This window comes from Sinocyclocheilus grahami, unplaced genomic scaffold, assembly GCF_001515645.1.
Source record: "Sinocyclocheilus grahami isolate Dianchi unplaced genomic scaffold, SAMN03320097.WGS_v1.1 scaffold93.1, whole genome shotgun sequence".
NCBI classification, from domain to species: Eukaryota; Metazoa; Chordata; class Actinopteri; order Cypriniformes; family Cyprinidae; genus Sinocyclocheilus; species Sinocyclocheilus grahami.
In genome coordinates, this window is record NW_015505272.1 from 972488 (window position 1) to 991359 (window position 18872).

General features: G+C 41.2%; 1 protein-coding gene across 1 annotated transcript in view; it reads left to right on the plus strand.

The window, feature by feature from the left end:
• LOC107587538 (homer protein homolog 1-like) overlaps positions 1-16914 on the plus strand; it is a 38977-nt gene extending 22063 nt beyond the window's left edge. The window contains exons 6-9 of the mRNA XM_016275353.1: positions 14518-14674; positions 15029-15139; positions 15245-15325; positions 15722-16914. Coding sequence (XP_016130839.1) covers positions 14518-14674; positions 15029-15139; positions 15245-15325; positions 15722-15910 — 538 coding nt within the window. The 3' untranslated portion in view covers positions 15911-16914. The remainder of the gene's footprint in view (positions 1-14517; positions 14675-15028; positions 15140-15244; positions 15326-15721) is intronic.
• The last annotated feature ends 1958 nt before the right edge of the window (positions 16915-18872 follow it).

Consider the following 18872-nt stretch of genomic DNA (forward strand, 5'->3'; position numbering starts at 1 on the left):
TGATGGACTGAAGTATTATAATATTTTTGTCAGCTGTTTGAACTCTCATTCTGACGGCACCCATTCACTGCAGAGAATCCATTGGTGAGCAATAGATATAAAGCTTAATTTCTCCAAATCTGTTCCGGTGAAGAAACAAACTCATCTACATCTAAGAGGGCCTGCGGGTGAATACATTTTCAGCAAATTTTTATTTTTCACCATTCCTTTAAATCAGTGGTTTTCAATTCCAGTCCATTCAAAGGGCATTAAAGTGTGAGTTTAGACGTGAATTTAAATTGTATTTATTTACAGAGGTATATTATGTCACAATTCACGCATCTCTAGTAAGTTTCGTCTGTGTGAAAATGCTGCAGGCCGTGGCGTAGGCAAATCTGTGAATGAATGTTCCAAAGCAAAGTAAACTTTAACGTATGTCCCATGCTCAGGGAGTAGGGAGCAATGACCACTTTGTAGGGATCATGTCAATCGGAACACAGTTCACTAACAAGCTGATAATCTGAATCTGAGAGATAAAATATGCAAGGGGGGGGTTGTGAGGACTGAAATAAATTGAAAACCACTGCTTTAAATATTTAGCAAATTAGTTCAGCTCAAAATGAACATGGAACTTCATGCTTTACATTATAATGTTGTGATGCCTAAATTCACTTGTATCATTTGAAAAGATTGGTTTTAGATTTTAGTGTTTGATTTTTTTAATTCGACAAAATATTTGCATTTTAAAGGGTTAGTTCACCCAGAAATGAAAATTAGCCTGTTATTTACTCGCCCTCAAGCCATCCTAGGTGTATATGACTTTCTTCTTTCAGATGAATCATATCAGAGTTATATTAAAAATTGCCCTGGCACTTCTAAGCTCTATCATTGCAGTCAGTGGGTGTTTCTGTTCAACAGTCCACAAGATGTCAAATAAAGAGTTCTGGAACTAAAGCGGTGCGAAAGGGCCTAATGATGTCCGTAAAGACTGTTCACAACATCTCACATTCACACATTCAGTCTCCAAGGGAAATCTCATCAAATCAGGAAAAATTTAGTTTTCCTAAATCCCACCATTGTAATTAGCAGTTTAACGGTTATATATGTAAAAGAAGTTTATGTCATAAGTATGTGAGGGTGCAACAAATAACCCACTGATTTGTTGTTTTCCACAGGAATCGCCTGCTGACATTCATTCCCCCCTGACTCCACCCGTCACTGCGGACCTCTGCCGAATCAATGGCACTGGTGATGACGTCACTCTGTCTGACGTGTCACCAAATTCTATGCTCCAATCAGAACTTTCCCCAACCACGCCGACCCTTGCACACAGGTAACTGGGGCTTAATGTAAAATTTGTCACAATTATTTATTTAAATTCTGCTTACATTTTTTTTATTCTTACTTTAAGCTGATATTAGAGATATCGACTCAAGGTATGATCGATATTTGATATTTAATTGTGTTACTCACCCTCAGGCCATCCAAGATGTAGATAATTTGTTTCTTCATCAGAACAGATTTGGAGAAATTTAGCTTTACGTCACTTGCACACCAATGGATCCTCTGCAGTGAATGGGTGCCATCAGAATTAGAGTCCAAACAGCTGATAAAAACCTCACAATAATCCACAAGTAATCCACAAGACTTCAGTCCATCAATTATTGTCTTGTGAAGAGAAAAGCTTCATGTTTGTATGAAACAAATCCATTATAAAGGAGTTTTTAACTTTAAACCGTTGCTTCTGGCCAAAATATAAGTCCATAATGCATAATAATGCTTCCTCAAGTGAGACGCTTCCTCCCCTGTTGTCCTCTCACATCAAAATCAACCAACATTTTTGTTTAGAACTGTTGTGGACTGTTTTTGCTCATAAGCGGTGCTTGATATGTGCATATTTCTCTCCTGATTCAGATAAGATGACTTTTTCAATGGAGATAGCAATATTACATAGCGAGCTTCAGAGAGGGACGTTAAAAACACCCTGATGGATTTGATTTATTAACAGACATGCAACTTTTCACTTCACAAGACATTAATTGATGGACTGAAGTATTATAATATTTTTGTCAGCTGTTTGAACTCTCATTCTGACGGCACCCATTCACTGCAGAGAATCCATTGGTGAGCAATAGATATAAAGCTTAATTTCTCCAAATCTGTTCCGGTGAAGAAACAAACTCATCTACATCTAAGAGGGCCTGCGGGTGAATACATTTTCAGCAAATTTTTATTTTTCACCATTCCTTTAAATCAGTGGTTTTCAATTCCAGTCCATTCAAAGGGCATTAAAGTGTGAGTTTAGACGTGAATTTAAATTGTATTTATTTACAGAGGTATATTATGTCACAATTCACGCATCTCTAGTAAGTTTCGTCTGTGTGAAAATGCTGCAGGCCGTGGCGTAGGCAAATCTGTGAATGAATGTTCCAAAGCAAAGTAAACTTTAACGTATGTCCCATGCTCAGGGAGTAGGGAGCAATGACCACTTTGTAGGGATCATGTCAATCGGAACACAGTTCACTAACAAGCTGATAATCTGAATCTGAGAGATAAAATATGCAAGGGGGGGGTTGTGAGGACTGAAATAAATTGAAAACCACTGCTTTAAATATTTAGCAAATTAGTTCAGCTCAAAATGAACATGGAACTTCATGCTTTACATTATAATGTTGTGATGCCTAAATTCACTTGTATCATTTGAAAAGATTGGTTTTAGATTTTAGTGTTTGATTTTTTTAATTCGACAAAATATTTGCATTTTAAAGGGTTAGTTCACCCAGAAATGAAAATTAGCCTGTTATTTACTCGCCCTCAAGCCATCCTAGGTGTATATGACTTTCTTCTTTCAGATGAATCATATCAGAGTTATATTAAAAATTGCCCTGGCACTTCTAAGCTCTATCATTGCAGTCAGTGGGTGTTTCTGTTCAACAGTCCACAAGATGTCAAATAAAGCACGCGAATCCATAGTAAAACGAGCCTCACACGGCTCCGGGGGGGGAATAAAGGCCTCCTGTAGCGAATCCATGCGTTTTTGTAAGAAAAAATCCATATTTCAAATGTAATAAACACTTTTCTATCACTTCTGCTATCTGTCATACGCAGAAGCACAAAACAACAAAACGCCAGTCATGAATCAGAAGTACAAACCGAGGATTTGTAAAGACAAATGTTGGAGGATTTCGATACAAGCCAAGAGGACACTGGTTTTCCTTTGCTAAAGTAAGGAAACTTTGCTACCTTTGCTCCTGTAAACAAACTCACGAGACTAGCATATCTCAAAGATGCGCGCGACGCATACATCCTGCATCCGCCACAACGGTTTCCGCATATGACAGAACAAGGAGCGAAGAACGAGGAGAATGCAGGAGAACCTAGAATTAAGTCTTTATTGACACCAAAGGAATCACACGTAGGACACGAGGAATTGTCTTGTGAAGAGAAAAGCTTCATGTTTGTATGAAACAAATCCATTATAAAGGAGTTTTTAACTTTAAACCGTTGCTTCTGGCCAAAATATAAGTCCATAATGCATAATAATGCTTCCTCAAGTGAGACGCTTCCTCCCCTGTTGTCCTCTCACATCAAAATCAACCAACATTTTTGTTTAGAACTGTTGTGGACTGTTTTTGCTCATAAGCGGTGCTTGATATGTGCATATTTCTCTCCTGATTCAGATAAGATGACTTTTTCAATGGAGATAGCAATATTACATAGCGAGCTTCAGAGAGGGACGTTAAAAACACCCTGATGGATTTGATTTATTAACAGACATGCAACTTTTCACTTCACAAGACATTAATTGATGGACTGAAGTATTATAATATTTTTGTCAGCTGTTTGAACTCTCATTCTGACGGCACCCATTCACTGCAGAGAATCCATTGGTGAGCAATAGATATAAAGCTTAATTTCTCCAAATCTGTTCCGGTGAAGAAACAAACTCATCTACATCTAAGAGGGCCTGCGGGTGAATACATTTTCAGCAAATTTTTATTTTTCACCATTCCTTTAAATCAGTGGTTTTCAATTCCAGTCCATTCAAAGGGCATTAAAGTGTGAGTTTAGACGTGAATTTAAATTGTATTTATTTACAGAGGTATATTATGTCACAATTCACGCATCTCTAGTAAGTTTCGTCTGTGTGAAAATGCTGCAGGCCGTGGCGTAGGCAAATCTGTGAATGAATGTTCCAAAGCAAAGTAAACTTTAACGTATGTCCCATGCTCAGGGAGTAGGGAGCAATGACCACTTTGTAGGGATCATGTCAATCGGAACACAGTTCACTAACAAGCTGATAATCTGAATCTGAGAGATAAAATATGCAAGGGGGGGGTTGTGAGGACTGAAATAAATTGAAAACCACTGCTTTAAATATTTAGCAAATTAGTTCAGCTCAAAATGAACATGGAACTTCATGCTTTACATTATAATGTTGTGATGCCTAAATTCACTTGTATCATTTGAAAAGATTGGTTTTAGATTTTAGTGTTTGATTTTTTTAATTCGACAAAATATTTGCATTTTAAAGGGTTAGTTCACCCAGAAATGAAAATTAGCCTGTTATTTACTCGCCCTCAAGCCATCCTAGGTGTATATGACTTTCTTCTTTCAGATGAATCATATCAGAGTTATATTAAAAATTGCCCTGGCACTTCTAAGCTCTATCATTGCAGTCAGTGGGTGTTTCTGTTCAACAGTCCACAAGATGTCAAATAAAGCACGCGAATCCATAGTAAAACGAGCCTCACACGGCTCCGGGGGGTGAATAAAGGCCTCCTGTAGCGAATCCATGCGTTTTTGTAAGAAAAAATCCATATTTCAAATGTAATAAACACTTTTCTATCACTTCTGCTATCTGTCATACGCAGAAGCACAAAACAACAAAACGCCAGTCATGAATCAGAAGTACAAACCGAGGATTTGTAAAGACAAATGTTGGAGGATTTCGATACAAGCCAAGAGGACACTGGTTTTCCTTTGCTAAAGTAAGGAAACTTTGCTACCTTTGCTCCTGTAAACAAACTCACGAGACTAGCATATCTCAAAGATGCGCGCGACGCATACATCCTGCATCCGCCACAACGGTTTCCGCATATGACAGAACAAGGAGCGAAGAACGAGGAGAATGCAGGAGAACCTAGAATTAAGTCTTTATTGACACCAAAGGAATCACACGTAGGACACGAGGATCGATGTACAAGACAGCACGCTCTACTCAGGAAACACAGGGCTTAAATATACATGGAAACTAATGAGGGAACACCTGGGATCAATAGAATTAAATGGGGAACACCTGGAACAAATGATCATAATAAGGACAGGAATGGGAAGGACCAAATAAGGGCATAGGAGGAACACGGGGGAAAAACCAGGACATGGAGCACGTGGGGAACAAAACACAAGACAGGAACAGGGTCTGACATTACTCCCCCTCCCGGAAGGCTCATCCACACACCTCATAACAACCAACGGGGAGAGGGGGTGGGCACTCTGGAGGCCTCTCAGGACAGGCTTCCAGGGCTGGACGGCCTCCAGGGTGGTACCCGTTCCGGGACCCATGGAGGATCAGGCAGCTCGGGGCGCCATGGCAGAGCAGACAGTTAAGGGGGCCATGGCGGAGCAGAGAGTTCAGGGGGCCATGGCGGAGCAGACAGTTCAGGTGGCCATGGTGGAGCAGACAGTTCAGGAGGCCATGGCGGAGCAGACCGTTCAGAAGGCCATGGCGGAGTAGGGAGTTCAGGAGGCCATTGCAGAGAAGACAGTTCAGGAGGCCATGGTGGAACAGAGAGCTTGGGGAGCCTCCTTGGGCTGGACGTGGGAACTGGAGCCCTCTCTGGGCTAAACTCGGGGACTGGGGCCCTCTCAAGGCTAGACTCGGGGACTGGGGCCCCCTCCGGGCTAGACTCGGGGACTGGGGCCCCCTCCAGGCTAGACTCGGGGACTGGGGCCCCCTCCGGGCTAGACTCGGGGACTGGTGCCCTCTCCGGGCTAGACTCGGGGACTGGTGCCCTCTCCGGGCTAGACTCGGGGACTGGTGCCCTCTCCGGGCTAGACTCGGGGACTGGTGCCCTCTCCGGGCTAAACTCGGGGACTGGAACCCTCTCCGGGCTAGACTCATGGACTGGAGCCCTCTCCGGGCTAGACTCGGGGACTGGTGCCCTCTCCGGGCTAGACTCAGGGACTGGAGCCCTCTCTGGGCTAAACTCAAACAGGAAATGCTTTAAATGCACAGGACTAGAGGAGGGAGACAGTGAGGAACACCTGAAATCAATAAACATAATCAAACATGAGGGAAAACTGGGTCATGGAGCATGTGGGGGAGGAGAACACAGCACAAGACAGGAATAGAGTCTGACATTACTCCCCCGTCCCAGAAGGCACGTCCACGCGCCTCATAACAACCAACGGGGAGGGGGGGTGGGCACTCTGGAGGCCTCTCAGGACAGGCTTCCAGGGCTGGACGGCCTCCAGGGTGGTACCCGTTCCGGGACCCATGGAGGATCAGGCAGCTCGGGGCGCCATGGCAGAGCAGACAGTTAAGGGGGCCATGGCGGAGCAGAGAGTTCAGGGGGCCATGGCGGAGCAGACAGTTCAGGTGGCCATGGTGGAGCAGACAGTTCAGGAGGCCATGGCGGAGCAGACCGTTCAGAAGGCCATGGCGGAGTAGGGAGTTCAGGAGGCCATTGCAGAGAAGACAGTTCAGGAGGCCATGGTGGAACAGAGAGCTTGGGGAGCCTGGCCTTGGCACTCAGCCCGGCCTCCACGGATGGACCCCTACTACCCCCCCCTCCCCCCCAAAAAATCCTTGGGGAGTATGTCGGTTTCGCGAGCTCTGGGGCTAGGATGAGGGTGGAGAACAGTCTTTTTCTCCTCATCCTCCTCCTTTGGTTAAGGGAGAATGGCGCAGCCAGCGGGCTTGACTGAGGAGCGGCTGGTGGGCTTTACTGAGGAACGGCCGGTGGACTTGACAGCGGACTGGTCCTCGGGGACTGGAACCCTCTCCGGGCTAGACTCATGGACTGGAGCCCTCTCCGGGCTAGACTCGGGGACTGGTGCCCTCTCCGGGCTAGACTCAGGGACTGGAGCCCTCTCTGGGCTAAACTCGGGGACTGGAGCTCTCTCCGGGTTAAACTAGGGGACTGGAACCCTCTCTGGGCTAAACTCGGAGACAGGAACCCTCTCTGGGCTAATCCCTTCCCCCCAGCTTAGTCCCGTGGTGTCTGGGAGGTCCACGGGGCGATGGTAGTTGGCCCCATGCCAGAACAGAGAGTTGAAGGTAGCGTCATCTAATGCGTCGCCGTGGCGAGCCCGCAGAACTCCCTGGCATACTCGACGAAGGGGAGATCTCTACGGGTTAGGAAAATGAAGCGTGCCGTGATCTCCATAATTGCAGGGGGAGCAAAGTAAAACAGAAAACTTTCAAAAAAGTGAAAACAAAAATGGGGAGAAGGGGCACCGCTTACTTTCTGTTAGGTGCTGTCTTCTGTCATGGTGTGCCTACTGCGAGGAGCGAGGAACAAGATTGGTTTTAGATTTTAGTGTTTGATTTTTTTAATTCGACAAAATATTTGCATTTTAAAGGGTTAGTTCACCCAGAAATTAAAATTAGCCTGTTATTTACTCGCCCTCAAGCCATCCTAGGTGTATATGATTTTCTTCTTTCAGATGAATCATATCAGAGTTATATTAAAAATTGTCCTGGCACTTCTAAGCTCTATCATTGCAGTCAGTGGGTGTTTCTGTTCAACAGTCCACAAGATGTCAAATAAAGCACGCGAATCCATAGTAAAACGAGCCTCACACGGCTCCGGGGGGTGATTAAAGGCCTCCTGTAGCGAATCTATGCGTTTTTGTAAGAAAAAATCCATATTTCAAATGTAATAAACACTTTTATATCACTTCTGCTATCTGTCATACGCAGAAGCACAAAACAACAAAATGCCGGTCATGAATTAGAAGTACAAACCGAGGATTTTTAAAGAAAAATGTCGGAGAATTTCGATACAAGCCAAGAGGAGACTGGTTTTCCTTTGCTAAAGTAAGGAAACTTTGCTACCTTTGCTCCTGTAAACAAATTCGCGAGACTAGCATATCTCAGAGGTGCGCGCGACGCATACATCCTGCGTCATCCGCCACAATGGCTTCCACATACGACAGAACAAGGAACGAGGAGAATGCAGGAGAATATAGAATTAAGTCTTTATTGACACCAAAGGAATCACACGTAGGACACGAGGATCGATGTACAAGACAGCACGCTGTACTCAGGAAACACAGGGCTTAATGTAAAATATACATGGAAACTAATGAGGGAACACCTGGGATCAATAGAATTAAACGGGGAACACCTGGAACAAATGATCATAATAAGGACAGGAATGGGAAGGACCAAATAAGGGCATAGGAGGAACACGGGGGAAAAACCAGGACATGGAGCACGTGGGGAACAAAACACAAGACAGGAACAGAGTCTGACATTACTCCCCCCTCCCGGAAGGCTCGTCCACGCGCCTCATAACAACCAACTGGGAGGAGGGGGTGGGCACTCTGGAGGGCAGGAACAGAGTCTGACATTCCTCCCCCCTCCCGGAAGGCTCGTCCACGCGCCTCATAACAACCAACTGGGAGGAGGGGGTGGGCACTCTGGAGGCCTCTCAGGACAGGCTTCCAGGGCTGGATGGCCTCCAGGGTGGTACCCGTTCTGGGACCCATGGAGGATCAGGCAGCTCGGGGCGCCATGGCAGAGCAGGCAGACTGGGAAGCCGTGGCGGAGCAGACAGTTCAGGTGGCCATGGCGGAGCAGACCTGGGGCTGGAGCCGACACTGGAGCGAGCTCTGGGGCTAGGATGAGGGCGGAGAACAGTCTTTTTCTTCTCATCCTCCTCCTTTGGTTAAGGGAGAACGGCGCAGCCAGTGGGCTTGACTGAGGAGCGGCTGGTGGGCTTGACTGAGGAACGGCCGGCGGACTGGCTCTGGCTCAGGGCCGGATGTTCTCCAGACACCGGAGGATCCCTTCCCCCCAGCTTAGTCCCATGGTGTCTGGGAGGTCCACGGGGCGATGGTAGTTGGCCTCATGCCAGAACAGAGAGTTGAAGGTGGCGTCATCTAATGTGTCGCCGTGGCGAGCCCGCAGAACTCCCTGGCATACTTGATGAAGGGGAGATCTCTACGGGCTAGGAAAATGAAGCGTGCCGCGATCTTCATAATCGCGGGGGGAGCAAAGTAAAACAGAAAACTTTCAAAAAAGCGAAAACAAAAATGGGGAGAAGGGGCACCGCTTACTTTCTGTTAGGTGCTGTCTTCTGTCATGGTGTGCCTACTGCGAGGAGCAAGGAACAAGGAGCGAGGAACGAGGAGAACGCAGGATAATCCAGAATTAACAGTCTTTATTGACACCAAAGGAATCACACGTACGACATGGAGATCGACATACAAGACAGCACGTTTGACTCAGGAAACAGGGCTTAAATATACATGGAAACTAATGAGAGAACACCTGGAATCAATAGAACTAAACGGGGAACACCTGGAACAAATGATCATGATAAGGACAGGAACGGAAAGGACCAAATAAGGGCATAGGAGGAACACGGGGGTAAAAACCAGGACATGGAGCACGTGGGGAACAAAACACAAGACAGGAACAGAGTCTGACAACTTGGAATAGCCAGGACAATTTTTAATATAACTCCGATTGGATTCGTCTGAAAGAAGAAAGTCATATACACCTAGGATGCTTCGAGGGTGAGTAAAACACTGGCTAATAATTCATTTTTGGGTGAACTAACCCTTTAATATAGGCTGTTTTTGTTCATATCAATGCATCCCTAGTTTAATAGAAGTTGTACCTATAGTCTCAAGTAAAAGTGGTGTTAAAATTAGCACTAACAGATACAAGTTCATTGTGCTTTTCTCTCAACCATGACTGATTCATACCACTATGATATTATATGAAACAAGCAATTAGTTCATTAGTGAGATTTTGAAGTAAATAATGCTATTTGTTCCTTCAAAGATGACCTTACTTCTAAATTCCCCTTAAAAATACTGTTCCTGTCGCTTGATGAATGTGTATAAATCTGTATATGGGTCATAGATTAGCCTGTAGAGTGTATTTGATCTGCTTTGGCTTTTATTACGTGGTGAGTGATTTGAAGGCATTTCTTCAAACAGTAATTCTCTCACCCACAGTCTTGTGCAGTACATTAAAGTGAGTGTTGAGGGGCTGGTTGGGCAGTTGCCACAGTGTAGTGAATCACATTTACAGTGGGGCTGAATATGAGATGTACACCAAAATGTGTGGTACGCCAATCAAGTCTTAAAACTTCATTAAGGACTGCTCTTTATGTGGCATATGGAAAGCAATCCATTTTATCGGTGACCTAAAATCTATACATTCAACAGAGAGGCACCGTGAGCCCTTTGAAATTATATGCTGTTCGAGCTCTGAATAGAGGAACGATCAGATAGAGATTGTTTATTGATTCACATTCAGCAGGCATGAAGGACAGTCACATTGACATTATGCTTATGCTGTTCTTTGTAGTTATGTAAGGCTGACAGCCATATGCTTCTGTACACCTGCTTACATACAATGGCCCTTTAAAATAATGGCACTCGGATTAATATTTCATATCTAATGCAATGACATGACATTTTATACATGATAATTTTTATACATGAAATGAGAGGCTTCAAGACTTGAATTTAAATCAAAATAATTTATTACATGAAAACACAATAAAAAAATAAAATTTTAATATTGGGAATGAAATAACATGCAAGGATAACAGTCCTTAAATCAGAGTTTTTAAATCTACAGTGATTTTCGTTTTTGACTATACTGTTAATTATATAGTATTATATGTGAAATTTCCCCTCAAGATTAGATTCTCCTTTATTTTTTGTCTTAAAAATGGCAATTGTTAAATCTCGAAAGTCTATATTTAATTAAAAAGACTGAACAAACATTTAAACAGACTATAATATACTACATATATTGACTTACCAGGCTGAAGTCCCTGTTAATCTTAGCTTGAAGCTGAAGGACTTCACTCTCTTCTTCTCTCCTCTCTTTCTCCTGCAGAGGAACATTTCTTCTCCTTGTGTGCGGTGCTTTATAACCATGTGTGTCTCCAGCCCGCTGTGTCACAGCTTCAGTAGGAGTTGGAGAGTGTGGGTTGAGGTGTTGTCTGTCAGAGCGGGGGTCGGGGGAGGAGGCGATCACGTCAGCCGCAGCAGAGGTGGCGGCACTGGGGGAGATGAGAGGGAATTGGCGACAACGCTGAGGACTCTTGTGTTGGTTCTCTACACGTGTCTTTGTTGCGTGGTTAAGCTGCGGTGGAGTGTGTGGAAGGAGGCAGAGGAGTGGGATGTGTGATGAACGGGCTAGGAAAATGAAGCGTGCCGCGATCTTCATAATCGCGGGGGGAGCAAAGTAAAACAGAAAACTTTCAAAAAAGCGAAAACAAAAATGGGGAGAAGGGGCACCGCTTACTTTCTGTTAGGTGCTGTCTTCTGTCATGGTGTGCCTACTGCGAGGAGCAAGGAACAAGGAGCGAGGAACGAGGAGAACGCAGGATAATCCAGAATTAACAGTCTTTATTGACACCAAAGGAATCACACGTACGACATGGAGATCGACATACAAGACAGCACGTTTGACTCAGGAAACAGGGCTTAAATATACATGGAAACTAATGAGAGAACACCTGGAATCAATAGAACTAAACGGGGAACACCTGGAACAAATGATCATGATAAGGACAGGAACGGAAAGGACCAAATAAGGGCATAGGAGGAACACGGGGGTAAAAACCAGGACATGGAGCACGTGGGGAACAAAACACAAGACAGGAACAGAGTCTGACAACTTGGAATAGCCAGGACAATTTTTAATATAACTCCGATTGGATTCGTCTGAAAGAAGAAAGTCATATACACCTAGGATGCTTCGAGGGTGAGTAAAACACTGGCTAATAATTCATTTTTGGGTGAACTAACCCTTTAATATAGGCTGTTTTTGTTCATATCAATGCATCCCTAGTTTAATAGAAGTTGTACCTATAGTCTCAAGTAAAAGTGGTGTTAAAATTAGCACTAACAGATACAAGTTCATTGTGCTTTTCTCTCAACCATTTTTAAATTATTTACAGTATGCGCATTCAGACACTTATTTCAGTCCAAAAGAAGTGAAATAAAGCGCATCCATCCATAATAAAAAGCGCCTCACACGGCTCAGTGGGGTGAACAAAGGCCTCCTGTAGCGAATCGATGCATTTTTGTAAGAAAAATAACCATATTTAAAACATAATAATCAAGTTAATCTAGCTTGCACTCACTGTTGTACACTGAAAGCAGCTCTTGGCGGATGATGTATGAGTTCAGCTTTGCGCATGCGCCGCTCAGAAGTGACGAACGCAGAAGCGCAGGGGAGAGATCAAAACAAAACATCGATCACGAATTAGAAGTACAAAATGAGGATTTGTCGGAGGATTTCGATATAAGCCAAGAGGAGACTGGTTTTCCTTTGCTAAAGTAAGGGAACTTTGCTTCTCCTTTGCTCCTGTTAACAAACGTTGGTTTTCACGAGACTCACCGGCACATGCGCAACGCTGACCTCATACGTCATCCGCCCGGAGCTGCTTCCGTATACAACTGTTAAAGTGATTATTACGTTTTGAATATGGATATTTTTCTTACAAAAACGCATCGATTCGCTACAGGATGCCTTTGTTTACCCCCCGGAGCCATGTGAGGCACTTTTTATTATGGATGGATGCGCTTTATTTCACTTCTTTTGGACTGAAGAACTGCAACACCCACTGACTGCCATTAAACAGCTTGGAAGTTCAAAGACAATTTTTAATATAACTCTGATTGGATTCATCTGAAAAAAGGAAGTCATATATGTCTAGGATTGAGGGTGAGTGAATACATTTTTGGGAGAACTATCCCTTTAAGCAGGATGACAGTGGATGGGATTCCTCATAGATGTGGGTTGGTTATGTGTTCGCTGGCCGTGTGACAGCATCACCGTTACAGCATTTTTATTATTTTTTTTGTCAGTACATGAGGATCAGAGCACATTGTAAATTTATGCTTGATTTTGTTTGTCACTACATGAAGAACACAGATGGACTGATGAGAGATGGTCATTGCATAAGTGAAGAATTGGCTTTCTTCTTTTGTCTTTGAGACTTTCTGTCTCTTTATAATCATTAGGCGACTTTCTACTTTGATCTATTTCAGCTTGTCACATTCCATCAGACATTTTATTGTAATTTTTATGCAAATGACAGAACTCGGATCACAGAGTTTGTAATAATCCTTGTTAATTGCTCTTAAACTGCGTCCAAGTCTTGGTAAAACATAGAAAGGTCAAATTAAAAAGCAATTGTACCCACCTGGAATCCATCTTTAATTACAGTCATGGTTAAACTGCCGTTCTTCCTACATCCACTTCAACACACAGTCCTCATTATGGTCTACAGTAGGAGTTTTCAAACTAGGGTCCAAGGACCACCAGGGGGCCGCAAGTGGATGCTTGGGGATTTGTGGATAATTTGAGATGAAAAAATTAAAATAAAACAAATGTAAGGCTGTTTTTTGGGTTAATATTTGAATGTACACTACCATTCAAAAATTGGAGTCAATAAGATTTTTAAATGTTCATGAAAGATAAAGGCAGTTATTTATTTGTTCAAAAATGATGGCAAAGCTGAATTTTTCATTACTACAGTCTTCAGTGTCACATGGTCCTTCACAATCATTCTAATATGCTGATTTCACGCTCAATAAACATTTATTATTTTTCAGTGTTGAAATAATTTTTAAATCAGTTCTTTGTTTCTTTTGAAAAGAAAGTAAAAAAAAACTGGTTTGTAACATAAAATGCCTCAACTCACTTTTGATCAATTTAATGCACCCTTGCTGAATAAAAGCATTAAATAAGCTGATATATATAGATCCCATATATAACTGATCCCAAAACTTTGAAGGGTGGTATAAGATATTAATAAAGTTTAATATGAAATTTGATAACATTACTGTTTAATACTGCTCTTTAAGAACTGGTCAGAAATAATGACATTAAACAGCTATTTTATTCTACTGACAGCCCAGGTTTGTTTTAAACATTTATACATCTCTTTAGTCTTTATTAGTCTTATTTATTGGTGGAAAAAATAATACAAAGCTTAATACAAATACAACTTAATACTTAATACAAAGCAATATTCTCAAGATAATATTTTAATAATTTTTTTGTTGGCTTCAGGACTGAGACTATGTAAAAGCCAATTGTTCAGTTGTTATAATACCACACTTAATATTTTTACACACAGTATATAAGGCTTTATACATGGAAATAAATAGCTGCTAGCTCCCTCACAGTGGAATGTTGGGGGTATTTCGAGGGGAACAAAGTTTGAAAACCCTTGGTCTATAGTTTGAATTCCCAGTCTAAAATGAACATTAACCATCAGAGATATTATTGAAAGTTTGTTTTAATGTTTTTTTTTTGTTCTACAGCCCGACTACTAACAAACACTGGGAAGCAGAGCTTGCAGCACTAAAGAGCAACAATGCCAAGCTCACAGCTGCTCTGCTGGAGTCCACAGCCAACGTCAAACAATGGAAACAGCAGCTAGCAGCTTATCAGGAAGAGGCTGAAAGGCTACACAAACGGGTGAGCAGGGGAGGGTAACTCCATATCAAGAACATACTGTCCTAGGGTTCAATAGATCTAGTCTTGTCTTGAACTGTTGGTATAGTGAGTCTATGACAGGGATGAGGGAGTGTTCACACTGACAGCGATTTAATTTAGTGTCTGCATTTTCATTGGTCGTTACTGTTGCTGTTCATTTACATAAAGTTCACATAAATAAGGCTGAACTTTTTTCCATGGCCTCACCAACTGTTATAGAAAAAAAGACTTCCTATCAAATCACTCTCAATGTTAATGCTGTAAATCTTTAAATCTTTGTAACTAAATTTGTGACAAGCATTGTGACAAGTTTTTTTTTCTTTTGCAACTCTGCAGGTTTCAGAATTGGAAAGCCAGAGTAGTCAAACCAATGTGATCAAATCCCAGAAAACAGAGCTGAACCAAACAATAGAGGAGCTGGAGTGCACATTAAAGGCAAAAGAAGAGGTACTGGTTGTTATTATGTATGGTCAAAATATATAATGTATTCCTTCATTCTCAGCGTTATTGCCAGATTCTATTTAAAACATCTTTCCTGTGTGTTCTTCACAGGAAATGGTGCGATTGAAAGAACAAGTAGAAAATGCAAAGCAGCTTCAAACTCAGAAAGATGAACTCACTAAAACGTTAGAGGTAAAGACTGTCCTGAAAATGTATTTATATATGCATAAAAGTTAGTTGTCAGTATGGTACTTTAAATTGATCAAAAGTAAAGACATTTATAATGTTACAAAAGATTTCTATTTCAAACTACACAACTGTTTTCTACATCGCACCAAATCAGCATATTATAATGATTTCTTAAGGATTGTTTGACTTCAGTGTCACATGTTCCTTAAGAAATCATTCTAATATTGTGTTAATTATTCAGCTTTACCATCATAGGAATAAATTACATTTTAAAATATATTAAATATAAAACAGTTTCCTTAAAATTGTAATACAATTTCACAATATTGCCGTTTTTACAGTATTTTGATCAAATGCATGCAGTCTTGGTGAGTATAAGAGGCATGGTGTGTGTTATAGGATACAGACTTGCGGAATAAGGAGCTTGAGGAACAGTTGGCTGATCTGGAGCAACGTCTGGAGTCAAGTCAAGTGGATCAGGAGAACCTCCGCAAGAACCTCAAAACCCTGCTGGAGATTCTGGATGGAAAGATCTTCGAGCTGACAGAGCTGAGAGACAACCTAGCTAAGCTCATAGAGGACAGCTAGACTCCTTCAATGACTTTAATGCCACTTTCCTTTCCTTTTTACAAAATACACAGCGTCCGATTCAGGCCAAGAGAGTCTGATATGCTTTTGGACTCTTGTTCACTCACTTACACGGAATGATAAACCTTTGGTTGCACTTGATTTTGTATTTTTGAGGTGGGTTCATTCTTTTCAGTGCCACTGCTACCTACTGTAATTTACTGTCAACAATACCCCTGTACTTTTGTCGATGTTTCCTCCAATTTTCCCCCGAAATAGGCAGCCTGCAAAGAACATGGCTGCATATAGGCTCCTACTCTTTAAAGGTGCTGGTTTCGTGTGCCTGGCTGTTGGCATTAATGGACGTTTCTTATGCTGCTGAGGACACTACTGAATTACACTGACTGGATCTTCAGTCGTATTTTAAGACTGGATATTCAGAGCCATATGTTGTAGCCAAATGTTATTGGCTTGCCTCTTCCCTGTCATGGAAACTGCCTCAATGTTCAATCAGTCAAAGTTTCAGGATACTCAACCGCTGACCTAAAAAGCTCTTGACATTTAGCAGACTTCGAGACGTAGATGTGGCGTATGCTTTAGGCCTGTAATATACACTGAGCAATATTAGTGTGAGCGTCTTTATGCCAGATTAGTGCAAGCCACTTCAATGCATCCGTCAGGTACTCAAACAGCTGAAAGGATGAATTTATGGCCTGTTGTAGGTATCCTTTGGATTTCTCCAATGACCAGTGTAATGCTTTTGGATCGTATTGGCCTTATAATATCCCGTATCTATACATTTTTCAGGATTTTCTTGAAGACGATGATCTTCCTTTGTTTGTTAACTTACCAAATGCAATTATGTACTCGATTCCTTACGATTTTCAATAACAATATTATTGTAATATTTAAAAAGTCCATCCTGCTGATGGGTATTACAATACATATATCATGATACATAGGTCAGTATGATTGTATTTATATGTGGGAAAATTCTGTTTTAAATTTCCCAATGTTAATAAAGACTATTTAAAGATATCTCGCCACATTGTTCTTTAGAAATGAAGAGACAGAATGACAGCATTTTATAACATTAAGACCCGCAATCTGTGAGAGAATTTTTTTTTTCTCACAGACTGATTTGCATCAATAATTTGCATTCATTTGCATTATAAAAATGGCCCTGGATTTATAGGATTTTATTCATTTACATGGCTTTACAAGAAATATTAGTTTTAAAATTAGGCTTCCTCATAAATCAATGTTTTTCAAGACAGTAGGAACCCTCCTTCAAATCTTTTTTTTATTTTGAGTTGTTTTACTAGCTTATTTTAATGCTTGTTCTGTTCTATTTTAAAACGTAAGGCCCGCTTGGAGGTTTGTTGGGCCCCACCTGGTTGAGAAACATTACTCTATGTTTGAAGGATAGCTACACAAAAGAAGCCCTTTCATTGTCATTATTGTTTAGACTGTCCACAAACACATAAAGTGTATCAGTGTGAGGTACATCAACACAACTGAGTGGTGCAAGTACCCTAAACACCCATATTACACGTTAGTCTTCAGTTAGGTTAGAAGCAGTACTAGAAAAGAATTAATGTAATTTTAGCTGCTTATTCCCCCAGAGGCAGTGATGTTCTAATTATAATGTCGAAAGTATTGTATAAAGTAGCTACATTGGAGAAACCAAGGAATATCATCCTGATCATGATGCCAGCTGTATCCAGATGGATTCTAGCAAGACATTTCTACCAAATATAAAACTGCATAAATAAAATACATAGTTTTTTGGTGGGGCTGCATTGAACAAACATTTTTTTTTTGGAGGTAAGTAGTTGCACAAAAGTAATATATTTCATTTTTAGTTGAACTTGCGTTTAGTTATATCAGCACAGTTTTACTGAGTAGTTTCCACTAAATTCAAGTCCGTGTTTTTGAGTAAATGGAAAGAGCTGTTATTGCTTGACATTCATTTTTGTCATACATTTAAAAGAGTTCTACTAGCACAGCCCAAATATGAAGTTACTTTTCACTACACTGGCATTAAACCAGCTATTTCTAATCAAACAAACCAACTTACATTATAAAAAAACGGGATGTAGACACCCACAACCAAGAGCTTTACTCTTTAGCACAAAAAACATAACTATTTTAAATGTCCAACATAGCTAAAACATTTAATATTAACCGGATCTTGCACTTCAGTCAAAAACACATTAAAATAAAACTTAATTTCTACATTTACGCTCTTAACCCAGCCCTATGCAAAGCATGCTGGGAACTAAACATTTCCATTATTGCAACAATAATAGTTCATATAATCCCAAAAGAAATGGATTAAGTAAATTAAAATTTCACATATATTTAAGTGGATTGAACACAAACGGACACAATTCAGACAACATGTACAGCAATTGTGCTGCATTAGCTGATTTTAATTAAGTAAATTAAACAAATTTTCTTTTTTCATTGTACTGACCCAACAGGGGGGGGAAAAAATCTTATTGTTGGGCCCTCCAGAATTTATAATGGCAAGAATTTTTGTATTGGAGATTCTTTCCTCTTCTAAACAGACTATTGCGATTGAAATGTCTTACTTTCCAGTAGAGCTGTTGTAGGTATTGCCTATATGTCTAACCAAGACTATATGTCTATGCAGCTCAATTTGAGGACACTGATGAGCCCTTTGGCCCATCCTAGCCTCAGTTTCCCTGAAGATTAAACAGTTTCATTCTGCTTCATCTCAATCTAGATGTCTTTTAAAATGTTAAAGCCAAGGAAAGTCACAGTCTGTTTAAGAACAAACCAGGATAGATACACAGAAACAGAATTACAGTGTAAACAGTGGGCTGTCTTTGTAGAATGAAACTTTTATTTCAATTGCAATACATTTGCTAAAATAAATATCATTTAAATAAGTCATTTTAGACAAATTGAGCAGTAAAATTAATAAAAGGTTGGTAAGTTATATGACATTTTATCA